The sequence below is a fragment of the Microcaecilia unicolor genome, chromosome 11 (genome assembly GCF_901765095.1).
Source record: "Microcaecilia unicolor chromosome 11, aMicUni1.1, whole genome shotgun sequence".
NCBI lineage: Eukaryota > Metazoa > Chordata > Amphibia > Gymnophiona > Siphonopidae > Microcaecilia > Microcaecilia unicolor.
Genome location: NC_044041.1, coordinates 96051809 through 96066313, shown reverse-complemented (window position 1 = coordinate 96066313; position 14505 = coordinate 96051809). Strand labels below are relative to the sequence as shown.

General features: G+C 43.3%; 1 protein-coding gene across 5 annotated transcripts in view; it reads right to left on the bottom strand.

Moving 5' to 3' along the window:
- CHERP (calcium homeostasis endoplasmic reticulum protein) overlaps nt 1-14505 on the bottom strand; it is a 117176-nt gene that overhangs the window by 32415 nt on the left and 70256 nt on the right. For all 5 annotated transcript variants that reach the window (XM_030217786.1, XM_030217785.1, XM_030217789.1 and 2 more), the window contains 4 exons: nt 3553-3985; nt 2707-2895; nt 1039-1277; nt 614-747 (listed from right to left, as the gene is read on the bottom strand). In XM_030217786.1, coding sequence (XP_030073646.1) covers nt 614-747; nt 1039-1277; nt 2707-2895; nt 3553-3985 — 995 coding nt within the window. The remainder of the gene's footprint in view (nt 1-613; nt 748-1038; nt 1278-2706; nt 2896-3552; nt 3986-14505) is intronic.

Sequence of the window (14505 nt, the reverse complement as noted above, 5' to 3'; positions counted from 1 at the left end):
AAAGGCAGTAAATAAATCCTAATAAATAAATGTGTGTGTGGAGGGGGGGGGGTGCATTTACAAAATAAAAATAATAATAATAAACGTAGCAAAAATCTAAAGATGCAGAAATCTCCTCCAGTACAAAGCTTAAAAAAAACAAAACAAAAAACAAGGGAGTAATGCCAGGCACTATATGAAGCTACAATATAAATTTGGCCCAAAAATAGAAGAAAATGTAAAAATGTTCAAAATACAACTTCAATTGCCATCATTGGAATGAATGGATTTTTTTTAGGAGATTCTACGGCACAAAGTGCAGGCAGAACGTATTTTATAAAGCACACAAACCTGTAACCCAGACAGGTCCTGTTTCATCATACCTCTAAAGCAGGGGTTCTCAACCCAGTCCTCAGGACATACCAGGCCAGTCTGGTTTTCATGATATCCACAATGAATTTGCATGAGATAAATCTGCATGCACTGCCTCCATTGTATGCAAATGTATCATGCGTATTCATTATAGATATCATGAAAACCTGACTAGCTAGTCCTGTGGACTGGGTTGAGAACACCTGCTCTAAAAGAATACTAAACAATTAGTCTACTCTTACAACGCAAAATACATCCTTACCTGTTTCGTGGTCTATCATGGGAAGGTGGACTATAAAAAGCCTCCACAGCCGCCAGTAATCTCTCACTAGGTGGCATTGGGGGAGGTAGCCTTATATCTTTAGGATCCAGAGGTTTATATTCATGGTCTTCAAGCTGCAAAATATAAACACACACCTGCAGGGTAACACCATGGAGTAGCTGTGGTGGCAGTTGGGATGAAACTCTACACTGCTAGGGTAAGAAGACAGTCAACCAGGGACAAGTCATGAGGTTGTTTTATCAAAAGGGACTGCGGCACTGTCCATATCAATCATAGCATGTATTTTAGTATTTTAAATAGATCCTAACAGTTAAACAGAGCAAAAATGAAGTGTATTGAGCTGATGGAATGTGGGAGAACAGTTTCCCAGCGGAAGGAGGGCGACATCTTTTTTGCTTATTTACCTTCACTAAAGGAGCCATGAGTCCTGCAGGAAGGTCAAAGTAAGGCACATTTGGGACCAAGCTGGGATCATCATGGTTAACGTGCGGTGGTCCCTGTCGCCGCATGTGGGGTGGATGTCCATTGAATCCATGTGATGGGTGCCCAAAATCCGGATGCTGTGGTCCACTCCAGGGAGGATGTTCACTGATGCCAGGATGGGGCATTCTATGCCCAGGGTGATGATGGGGTGGGCCGATATCTAGGACACCAAGAACAACATTACTGGGAAACCATGGCTATATGTGGAGACAGAAAACAGGTTAATTCAGGGAGAAATAAAACCCAAAACACAAATACTTGGTCAATGAACATCTCTGTGAAATCCATTCAATTAGCAGATGGCGAGCCTCAAAAGGCAAATATATCATGAAGGCTTGATCATGCCTAACAATAAAACAGTCTGTATTGCTGAAATCATACATTGCAACCTGCTCAAAGGGAAGTCTGCACTGCTTCAGATCCATGCCCTATTTTGGAGAGCACACACAAACTCCTTATGCAGATATGCATCCTCTGAATCAAAAAACAGAATGTCACATTACAGATTACCCATATTCTGTTCACTGAAACTGCTCTTACGTTTGTACATAACTGCACCAATTTAACCATTCTACCAATCTCACACCCCTAAATTTTGTTTTATATTGCACTTTGTGGTTATTCATACAAGAAGGCAGCAACGTATTCTATGCAGACTTATTTCTCCTAGCTTGATGTTCACCATTTAGTGAGACAAATTGTCAAACACTCCGTAACCAACATGGAGAATGTGAGACTCAGAACCATTTTAGGGCTGGATCCGTTGATATAGTATGGAGTACTTTAATAGACTACACATTCTTTGGAAAGTAATAACTCTATAGTTTTAGAACACTAGTAACCTTTTGGAGGCAAGCTTACATAACACAGACATCTTTAAGAGGGACCACTGCGAAGTCCCTGCATCTCTGGAAGTGGGAGGAAAAGTGTTTTGCATATTCTACCCTAATATAACCCAAGAGCTTGCTTGTTTCTGTTACAAGCTATGCTGCCACCACAAAGTTCCTATCGGCTACTGGCAATATGGTAAGTTATTTCTGTACAGTCTTCCTGCTGACATTAACTAAAGCCGTTTTCAAAGTCTGGCCAGCACAGCTTATGCATGAGACACATTTGCTGTAGGACAGCTTCAAACTGTGACTCTTATTTCACTCCCTCCAATAAACTAGGAGAGCTCAACTTTTTAAACAACAGGTTTAGTGCAAAAACACACACTGAAAGGAATCAGACAGTCTGGGATTAAACTGCCAACAATTTAGTCCTCTGCTTTGTCTTCAACTATGCTGGATTTGTGTTTAGGCTGTACCGAATATCCATATTTGATTCGGCCCCAAATACAATATTCGTAATTGGCTGAATAGCGATTTAAATTTGAATACAAATAATCCAGGGCTCTACTGTGCTAAATCCTACTGAAAATAAACATCTGATCTCTGATTTCACATTGCTTCTTTCATTATGTTACGTTAAGGCTCAATGCCCATTATTCGTATTCAGTATTCATATGCGGCCAAATAGTAAAAATATGCTATTCAGTACAGCTCTAATTTGTGAGATCCACAGAAATCCCTGCCTGTCCTGTCCCATACCTGAACTGAAGACATTGGGGGCGCTGTGGCTCTCCCGCTTCCGAGGGCTTTCTCCTCCTCCTCCACCCTGTGGCTGCAGCTTGCTCTCTCCACCTGCTCCCCACGATGGTGGCATCTCCCCTTGTCTGGGCGCCGGCCGAGAAGGGGGCATGGAATCACGGGCATGGTGCGCCATACGGCGGGAGGAGTCTGAGTGAGAGAGTAGGGTATTGAAGCAACCATACATGCAGGCCTGTGCCTTTTGATGACAGAAAGCATGTTAGTTTAAGAACTTATGATGCTTTTGCAAATATGCGAAACCTGGATGTTTACTGTAGGAGAGACAAGCCACAATCACTGGCTATTTTACCCAGACTGTCCAAGTGAATTTCATCACCATGCAGTTACCATGACACGGAGCTTTTGGGTATGAAACAAGGGAAACAGCACAGAATGTGTCAAAATATAGAAAAGTGAGATACAATGGAACTGATCTAATCTAGCCCAGTGTATTAAGGATATGAATCCAGGTCTTTCATCTCTGTTTTATAGAGACTTGTGTTATTTTTAATTGAATCACAAAAGAGATCAGAAAGTGATATATCCTTCTCTGTAGCATCGGCTGAAGATATGGTGAAATCTACAGGACAATTCTTGTGTGAGCAACCATTTACAATGGCTTCTGATTCATTTTCGTAATAGAAGTTATTCTGCTGGCTTACTTTAAACTTAAATGGATTAAAAAGGCCAACCTCCCTATTAGAGGAACTTTCAGGCCATATCATATGGTCACTTCCTTGTCCTTTAAATTCTGTCAAGAAGAAATGTACACCATCTGTTGTGAAACACTAAAGGTGTTGCACTTACCTGCAGGGAACTCTCCCTGGGGGTACTCAAAACGATGAGGATAGGGCGGCCTTTCAAAGGGGTGGCGAGGTGGAAAGTCTTCCTGCATGAAGCGTGGTGGAAAACGGTTGAAGTTGTGGGGATGAGGTGGCTGGTTAAATTGGGGGTGCTGCTGATGTGGAGGAAAGGGCCCCCGGAAATGAGGAGGCCGCTGCATCCGGAAGGGAGGTTCCCTTTGTCCACCCCCGCCCCACGGTGGTGGCTCATGCTGGTTGTTCCAAGGTGCTTCAAACTGATTGTTCCAGGCAGGATCTGGCTGGTTGTTCCAAGGAGCTTCTCGCTGGTTATTCCAGCCAGGGTCCCTCTGTTCATTCCACATCCCTTCATGGCTGTTATTCCACGGAGGACAGTGAGGTGGTCCTTGGTGATGAGGGTAAGGGGACTGCTCATGAGGCTTTAAAAGAACACAACAGCAGAGTTGTAAGATCTCCAAAGTTTGCGCAGGATACAGTAAAAATCAAAAAATGCAACACTTTCAAATTGACCACATATTTAACAAAAACAGAAACAAAAAAAGAAAGAAAAACAGCAGAGACAAAGAATCAAAGACATTGCAAGCTGATATTGTTCTTATAGATACGAAAGACATGTTGGCACTGATCACCTTCTCAATTTTATCACCATTCTAACTGGATTTCCATTTTTAAAATTCTTGTTTAGAGAACTCTTGCTCCTCTCTCTTTCTACCATTTTACATCCTTTGGGGTTTCAGCTGCTTCTCCCTCCCTAGAGAAGAATGCCTTCTCCATGCTGCTCACTGGCCAGCAGGAGATCACCACAGTAATGACAGTCTTTCCTTCATTCTAGAGGACATCTCTGTGGGTAAGTGACATTATTTTTATTCTGAGCTTGGTAACTTCAAGATTGGGGTTTAAAAGAGGAATTGTGGGATATTGATTAACACAGAATTTTAAAATAAAAAAACAAGCAAGCAAACTTTATTAGCTAGTCTCCATACCCTTTTCCCCATGGATTTTTTTAAACTTTATTTATTAATTTTAAAACAACATAGTATTTATGAAAACATACAGCAACATATAATATGGAATAGAATAAAATAAAAAAAAAGTCAGTGGGCTGATATGAGTAAAACAGAACAGTATATGCAACATACTTTAGAGAATTAATTCCTTTTCACAAGATACATAGTCGTCTAGCAGCGACCATGCTTTGTGGAAAGATGAGAAGTGACGCAATCTCATGGCAGCCAGTTCCTCATATCGCCTATAGGAGCACAGCAGATTCCACCATTCATGAAAGGAAACAAGCTGATTATTTTTCCAATGCAATGCAATCAGATGAAGAGCGAGAGAGATCATTAAGTTAAACAGTTTGGCATACTTTTGAGGAATGGACAAGCCAGGAGTCGAAGCCTTAAGGATTAATATTTTAAAAGACAGAGAGTCTTGGATTGTAAATATTTTCTGGGTAGTGTCCCAAACCGAACTCCAGTACGACTGTAGGTTACAACAAGAGAGAAGCAAATGTTCTAGGGTACCAACTCCAGACTGACAAGACCAACATAGATTTGAAACACTTGGGTATACTTTAGCAAGCTTTACAGGCGTCCAGTAGGATTTATGAGCAATGTAATAGGTAGACTGTAGGAGGGCAGCTGAAAGAGAAGAAAGCATAGTTGTCCAAAAAAGATCCCACTCCTTACTGGACAGTGAGACATTTAATTCATTTTCCCAAGCGGAGGTAAGGCCAGAACATATATTAGGTTTTGACAGCTGCATGGTTTTTAAACCTTGAAGTTTCTGCCACATCATTAACAGATAGTCTCTAGAAGGCACTGAAGGGCCCAGTTCAGTCTTAGAAAGAAAATAAAAATAAAAGAGAGGAAAGCAAGTATTATTAATTAGTTTCCATAGTGTACAACCCCTTTTCCCTATAGTTTTAAATGGAAACTTTAGAAGTAGAAACTTAACAGCCAAGAGTATAAAATGGATAGTAGCAAGGCTTGAACTGTCCTAAAAGAAAGTTATTTCCTGTTCTTGCCTGCTGGAGAGGTAGCACTGCAGTTGACCTGAATTAGGTGTTAAAGTGTGAGGAAGTAGAATAGTTGCTAAGGTTACTAAGGGCAATTTGATTACTGGCTAGCGTCAAAGGATTTGTTTGAAATAGTCTCCTTAGAATCCAAACTATATAGAGAGGAAAGGTCCCACTTAACTTTCTTTCTGAGAAGTTCTGAGAGAAAAGGACATCTCTGTGGGTAAGTGACATTATTTTATTCTGAGCTTGATAACTTAAAGATTAGGGTTTCAAAGAGGAATTGTAGGATATTGATAAACAGAATTTTAAAATAAAAACAAAAAGCAAGCAAACTTTATTTGCTAGTCTCCATACTCTTTTCCCCATAGTTTTTAAAACTTGAAGTTTCTGCCACAACATTAACAAACAGTCTCTAGAAGGCAAAGAAGGGCCCAGTTCAGTCCTCATTCCCACCCATCCTCCCCAACTCCCACCCACCCTAGTTCAACTCTTCATTTATAGTCAATTATTCTAATTAAGATGAGTTGAATTTTCAATTTTCATTAGTTTAATTACATTTAATTAGTTTCTAAGAAGTAACCCCTAAATAAATTACAAATTACACCAGTCTTAAGGCTCATTATAGTCATCTGATATCCCTAGTAACTTAAGAAGTTTTAATTAAACAACTCTATAACACTAAGATGCAGACAGTAGTCTAGCAGTGAAAGGGGTGCTAGCCAGTCTTTTACATAGTGTCACATGTATGATTATCTCCCATTTGAAGAGATGTCATATGTGTGTGCTTGATACAAAGAGCTCCTAGCTCTCAGAGAACGAGTCCATTCTCTTGAGGCTAGAGAAGCAGACTTGGAGGAGCTGAGGGAGACAGAGAGGTACATAGAGGAGGCTACAGGGATGTTGTAGAGAAGTCCCACCTCCAATCTGGCAGCCCTTGTGCTGCCTTGGAGGAGGGAGGTCTTCTAAAAGGAGAGCATTACCCTGGTGAGACTGGAAGTAATCCTGTAGACAGGACCAGCACACCAGGGAATGAAATATCCTCTCACACCGAGGATGTGTTTCCAGGAGCAACTGCTCAAGTGGGAAGGGTTAGGATGGCTGTTGTAGTTGGTGATTCGATTATTAGGCATGCAGATAACTGGGTGGCTGGTGGATGTAAGGATCGCCCGGTCACTTGCCTGCCTGGTGAGAAGGTAGCGGACCTCACGCGTCACCTAGATAGGATTTTCGATAGTGCTGGGGAGGAGCCGGCTGTCTTAGTACATGTGGGTACCAATGACATAGGAAAATTTGGGAGAAAGGTTCTGGAAGCCAAATTTAGGCTCTCAGATAGAAAGCTTAACTCCAGAACCTCCAGGGTAGCATATTCTGAAGTGCTACCCATTCCATGCACAGGGCCCAAGAGACAAGCAGAGCTCTGGAGTCTCCATGCGTGGATGAGACGATGGTGCAGGGAGGAGGGTTTTAGATTTGTTAGGAACTGGGTAACATTCTGGGGAAGGGGGATCCTATTCCGAAAAGATGGGCTTCACCTTAACCAGGGTGGGACCAGGCTGCTGGCATCGGCATTTAAAAAGGAGATAGAGCAGTATTTAAACCAGAAACTGGGGGAAGGCTGACAGTCACTCAAAAGCGTATGGCTCAGAATAAGGTATCTTTTAAAGATATCACAAAAACAGGGAAGATAGGGTATCCCAATAGTGAGGTTGCAAAAGAGACCAGAGTAGATCAGGTGTCCATAAATAAAAATCAGACAAAAGATTGCAAATTAATACTGTCAAATACTGAGCATCAGGTAAATAGGAACAACAAACAGTTTGAAATGTCTATATGCGAATGCCAGAAGCCTAAGAAATAAGATGGGAGAGTTAGAATATATTGCACTAAATGAAAAATTAGACATAATAGGCATCTCTGAGACCTGGTGGAAGAAGGATAACCAGTGGGACACTCTCATACTGGGGTACAAATTATATCATAGTTATAGGGTGGATCGAATTGGTGGAGAAGTATCATTGTATGTTAAGGAGGGCCTTGAATCAAACAGATTGAAAATTCTGCAGGAAACAAAACACATCTTGGAATCCCTATGGATTGAAATTCCATGTGTAAAGAGGAAAAGGATAGTGATAGGAGTGTACTACTGTCCGCCTGGCCAGGATCAACAGACGGATGTAGAAATGTTAAAGGAAATTAGGGAGGTTAACAAACCGGCCAACATAATAATAATGGGTGATTTCACAGTACTATGAAAGCCACATTGAGCCTGCAAATAGGTGGGAAAATGTGGGGTACAAACGTAATAAGTAAATTACCCCGATATTGACTGGGTAAATGTAACATCAGAGCATACTAGAGAGGTAAAATTCCTTGAAGAAATCAAGGACTGCTTTATGGAGCAGCTGGTACAGAAGCCGACATGAGAAGGAAAAATTCTAGACCTAGTCCTTAGTGGAGGGAATGATCTGGTGCAGCAGGTAACGGTGATGGGGGCGTTTGATAACAGTGATCATAATATTATCAGATGTGATATTAGCTTTGGAGTAAGTATACAAAGGAAATGCAATACATTAGCATTTACCTTTCAAAAAGGAGACTATGATAAAATGAGAATGGTGAAAAAAAAAAAAAAACTTACAAGGAGCGGCTGCGAGGGTCAAAAATTTACATCAGGCGTGGATGCTGTTCAAAAATACCATCTGGAAGCCCGGGCCAAATATATTCCGTGTATTAAAAAAGGAGGAAGGAAGACCAAACGACAGCTGGCATGGTTAAAAAGTGAGGTGAATGAAGCTATTAGAGCTAAAAGAAAATCCTTTAGAAAATGGAACAGACTGAAAATAATAAGAAACAGCATAAGGAATGTCAAGTCAAATGCAGAGCGCTGATAAGGAAGAAAAAGAGAGACTTATTGTGTTGGAGGCAAAAACACATAGTATAATTTTTTTTGTCTTTATTGAGCATTGAAAAGACAATACAACAGCAGGTAAAACATAACAGTAAATGAAAAATGCTGTTCAAGATAAACACAACCAGAGTACCCTAGAGCATAAACTCTGCCACAATGTAAGAACATACAAAAACAATCTCAGTGCAGCTATGGTTACAAACTAGAACCCCATATTTTTTGGTATTTTTGATCAAGTACCCTCACACCCTCCCCATAACCAACCAACAGACCCTCCCACTGAAAACAACGCCCTTCCCCCCCCCCCCCCACACCCATCTTAATAACAGCAATGCCTCAGGAAGGGTTCCCATATTGCTTCCCATTTCGCCAAAGTATGACGAAGCACAGCCCAGAGTCTCTCCATTTCACAAATGAACCATAATTTGTTTAACCATCTCACCAAAGGAGGGACGGTAGGAGATTTCCAATGGGCAACTAACACAACTCTCGCCGCAGACATAGCATGCCTAGTCAACAATGCCTGAGATTTAGTGAGACCTAGGGGTTCATTGTATAATTTTTTTTAGGTATATTAAAGTAAGAAGCTGGCAAAAGAATCGGTTGGACCACTAGATGACCGGGGGATAAAAGGAGCAATCAGGGAAGACAAAGCCATAGCGGAAGATTTGGGAGAGATACTGGTGCCAGAAATGGTATTCAGAGCTCAAGAGTCGGAGAAACTGAATGAAATCTCTATAAACCTGGAGGATATAATGGGGAATTTGACAAACTGAAGAGTAGAAAATCTCCTGAACCGGATGGTATTCATCCCAGAGTACTGACAGGATTGAAAAATGAACTTGTGGAACTATTGTTAGTAATATATAATTTATCTTTAAAATCGAGCGTGGTACCGGAAGAATGGAGGGTGGCCAATGTAACTCCGATTTTTTAAAAAGGGTCCACAGGAGATCCAGTGCTACTTGCACCTTTAATAAAACCAGAGCCGGTCGTTTCTTGTGCCCCTCCTGTGTGAAGGCTAAAATCTGCACAACTGAGGATTTAAAGGGACAGAAAGTTCTTTCTGAACATTATACCTCACAAACTTATAAATACGAGAATGTTATCAGTAGTCAACCTCATGTGTGCCTGCAATAAGGTTGAAGCAGCATCATTAACATCTCCAACGTGACCTTTCAAAGGGCAAACCAACAGACCAAAAGGAATCAGATTCCCTCATTAGTACTGGACCCTTCCCCTGCAGAAAACTGAGAGGATTTCCCACCTTCATCCAAAACACAATACTAAGATACTATTACACCACAGCCTGAGCTGCAGCCATAGCCATTACTGCACATTGAACCACTTGGCTATGAGCTTTTAAGAGAGGATCTTCATAACAATCTGATAGATACTCTTGTCAAGAAGACAACCACTTTGATGAAAACGTCAAAGATGCAGTGTCTCAAAAGACAACTGTTGCAGCACACTTTGGAACCTTTCCTCTCAACCTCCAGAGGCATCAACGTATATTTGTACTGTAAACTGCCCAGATGGCATCAGGCAATTGGCGGAATACCTAATAAACCAAAATAAAATAAATAAATACCGAAACCTTTATCAACAATTCTACCCCAGAAGGCGGTATTAACCGAACCCTCGACTGCCTAGTCAATGATAGTCTACTTAAACATATAGCCAGAACATAAGCCACAAGCACTAACAACCCTCGCTTCTAAATCTTCTGGGTTTTTTGTTTTTTTTTTTACTCAAGAGGGCCCTCCTTCTATAAAATCTGTGTTTTAAAGGTTTTAAATCAAAACAGCACAAAAGCAAAAGTGACAAAAAAGGAGTTCCAAAATCAGTCTTGGTGATGAATAATGCAACATAATAAAGCGTTATTTATCACCATAATCGATTTTTCTCACCTTTACTTTTGTGCTGTTTTGGTTTGCGTTTTTGCAAAGGTTTTTCTTCTTTGTTTATTCTTAAAGGTTTTAAAAGCATTTTTAGCACATTGTTGTAAATCTGATCCCAGGTTTTTGCCATTTTATAAAGAATAGTAATTGTCCTTGTTACAATCTGCTCATTTTTAAACAAATCACAGTCTTGTCCTTCTAAGTCCCAAGTCCGCCCATTTTGAGTCAACCAGGCATAGTGCTTTTTTCTTCCTTTCACCTCATACCTGGAATAATCTTCATCTCTCACTTCGTAGTAATCTCTTGTTTAAGAATTTACTACTACTACTTAGCATTTCTATAGCGCTGCCAGGGTTACGCAGCGCTGTACAAGTTTAGCATGGGAAAGGACAGTCCCTGCTCAAGAGAGCTTACAATCTAAAGGTTACAAACTATGTAGTCAGTGTAGGTAACTTACAACTTAGGTAGTCAATGTAGGTAGCTTACAATCTAAAGGTTATAAACTATGTAGTCAGTGTAGGTGACATGAATGGGGAAGGTGGTTAGGCGCCAAAAGCAAGGGAGAAGAGATGGGCTTTGAGTAAGGACTTGAAGATGGGCAGGGAGGGCAGGGCGCATGGCGTATGGGCTCGGGAAGTCTGTTCCAGGCATAAGGTGATGTGAGGCAGAAGGGGCGGAGTCTGGAGTTAGCGGTGGTAGAGAAGGGTACAGATAGTAGTGATTTGTCCTGAGAGCGGAGGTTACGGGTGGGAACATACGGGGAGAGGAGGGTAGAGAGGTAAAGGGGGGCTGCAGATTGAGTGCACTTGAAGGTCAATAGGAGAAGCTTGAACTGTATACGATAGCGGATCGGGAGCCAGTGAAGCGACTTGAGGAGAGGGGTGATATGAGGGTATCGATTCACGCGGTAGATAAGACGTGTGGCGGAATTTTGGACAGATTGAAGGGGGGATAGATGGCTAAGCGGGAGGCCAGCGAGAAGAAGGTTGCAATAGTCAAGACGAGAGGTAACGAGCGAGTGGACGAGGGTTCGGGTGGTCTGTTCAGAGAGGAATGGGCAAATTTTGCTAATATTAAAGAGGAAGAAGCGACAGGTTTTAGCTGTCTGCTGGATATGGGCAGAGAAGGAGAGGGAGGAGTCGAAGATGACTCTGAGATTGCAGGCTGAAGAGACGGGGAGGATGAGGGCGTTGTCAACAGAGACGGAAAGTGGGGGAAGAGGAGAAGAGGGTTTGGGTGGAAAGACAAGGAGCTCGGTCTTTGCCATGTTCAGTTTCAGATGCCGGTTGGACATCCAGGCAGCGATGTCAGAGAGGCAGGCCAAAACTTTGGCCTGGGTTTCGACTGTGATGTCGGGAGTGGAGAGATAAAGCTGGGTGTCATCAGCATAGAGATGGTACTGGAAACCATGTGATGAGATCAGCGAGCCCAGGGAAGAGGTGTAGATCGAGAAAAGAAGCGGTCCAAGGACAGATCCTTGAGGAACCCCAACAGAGAGCGGGATGGGGGTGGAAGAAGAGCCATTAGAAAATACTCTGAAGGTGCGTTGGGAAAGGTACGAAGAGAACCAGGAGAGGACAGAGCCCTGGAACCCGAATGAGGACAGTGTGTCAAGAAGTAAATTATGATTAACGGTGTCAAAGGCGGCCGATAGGTCGAGGAGGATGAGGATGGAATAGTGACCTTTGGATTTGGCAAGGAACAGGTCATTGCAGACTTTAGAGAGTGCTGTTTCTGTCGAGTGTAGTGGGCGAAAGCCGGATTGAAGCGGATCGAGGACGGCCTGAGAGGAGAGGAAATCGAGGCAGTGGCTGTGGACAGCGCGTTCAAGTAATTTGGAGAGGAAGGGTAGAAGAGAGATGGGGCGGTAGTTGGGAGGGACAGGTGGGGTCAAGTGAAGGTTTTTTGAGAAGTGGTATGACTACAGCATGCTTGAAGGTGTCAGGGACAGTAGCAGTGGAGAGAGAGAGGTTGATGATGTGACAGATTGAGGGGATAACTGTAGGAGAGACGTTGTTAAGCAGATTGGTGGGAATGGGATCAGAGGAACAGGTGGTGCACTTAGAGGAAGAAAGAAGGCGAGCAGTGTCCTCTTCGGTGATCTCAGGGAAGGAGGAGGAGGCGGCCAGGTTGGGTTGGTTGAGGGAGTGGGTTAAGAAGTCACAGGGAGGAGAAGGCTTGGAAGTGAATTCAAGGTTTATCTTCTGCACTTTATCGCGGAAGTAATCAGCTAGTGTTTGAGGAGAGAGTGAAGGGGGGGGTGGGAGCGGAGGGCACTTTAAGTAGGGAGTTGAGGGTGGCGAAGCGGCGACGAGGGTTGGAGCCAAAAGAATTGGTTAGTTGAGAGTAATATTCCTGTTTGGCAAGGAATAGGGAGGACTGGAAGGAGGATAACATGAATTTGTAATGGGTGAAGTCTGGCAGGGTGCGAGATTTCCTCCAGAGTCGTTCAGCAGATCTGGTGCAGGAGCGAAGGTAACGGATGCAAGGGGTTAACCAGGGCTGAGGATTAATGCGCTTAGTGGGGCGAGAGACAGAAGGTGCTAGGGTGTCCAGAGCAGTGGAGAGAATTTCATTGTAGGTAGAGACAGCCGTGTCGACAGATTCAGAAGATGAGATGGAAGGGAAGAGATTGGAGATGTGAGAGGATAGGGTAGGGGGGTCGACAGCTTGGAGATTCCTGAAGGCAGTGGTTATAGTTGGGCGAGGTTGAGGGGGAGGGTGGTGAAGTGTGAGGGTGATTAAGTGATGATCTGAGATTGGAAGGACTGAGGTGCAGAAGTTGGAAGGTGAGCAGGAAGAGAAGAGAATGAGGTCTAGACAATGGCCATTAAGGTGAGTAGGGGTGGTAGAGCATAGTTGGAGGTTAAAGAAGGATGTCAGAGAGAGGAATTTAGAAGCGTAGGAGTTGGATGGGTTGACAACGTGAATATTAAAATCACCAAGAATGAGGGATGGAGATGAGGGATCAAGAAAGACGGTGAGCCAAGCGTCGAAGTCAGTAAGGAATGAAGAGAGGGGCTTATCAGGGGGGCGGTAGATGACTGCAACTCTGAGTGGAGTCGGGTAGAATAGCCGGATGGCATGAGTTTCGAAGGATGAGAAGCAGTGGCAGGAGGAGGGGTTGGAAACTACAGGAGGGTGAGAGAAGAAACCCAACGCCTCCACCGCGTGCATCTGTGCGGGGAGTGTGGGAGAAAAGATATCCTCCATGGCATAGGGCTGCGATTGAGGCAGTGTCGTTAGGGGTTATCCAAGTTTCAGTTAAAGCAAGCAGTTGAAGGGAACGGGAGATGAATAAATCGTGAGTGAAGGAGAGTTTGTTGCATACTGAGTGGGCATTCCATAGGGCACACGAGAAGGGGAGGGAAGCGGGGGGGAGAAAGGGAATAGGGATGAGATTGGAGGCATTCTGGGACCGGTTACGTAGATATGGAGAGGAGAGGTGAGGGGGACCTGGATTGGGATTGATGTCCCCTGCGGAAAGTAGGAGAAGGAGTAAGAGAGTGCGGAGGAGGGTGGGGGAGGAGGGTCGACGAAGATGACGAAGACGGGATGTATTAAGGAGGAATGGGGATGGGTTAATGGTGGGGAGGAAGTGTAGAAGGTTGAGAGCTAGGAATGATATGGGGGGCAGGAGAGCTGGGGAGTGGACGGGAGGGGACAAGGGTGGGCAATGAGTTCCTGAGGTAGACAGTGGAGGGGGAGGGGGGAAGATGTTAGGAAGGGACAGGGCGATGAAGAGAGTGTGTATAGGGGCCATATATAGGGCTAAGGTGGATGCGGATAAATGTGAAGTGGCTAAGGTGATAGGAGTAGAGGAGGAAGGCAGGAAGGCTAGGACTGGGACAGCAGGTAACAGCTAAGGCATAGGGAGTGATAGTGTCTAGAGGAATTCAATCAGCAGTTGGGATAGAGTAAAGGAATTCAGTCAACAGTTAAAGTAGGTGTACAATATGCATTAGAAGTCGAGGTAACAACTTGAGGATTTAAACATTAGCATTAAAGCAGTTCAATCAAAAATTAAAGTAGATTACAGTGAGATGCAGCTAAGCCTAAATGCTAGCAATATTGCAGATTGAAGAGCGGCAATTAATAAAGCAAATAAAA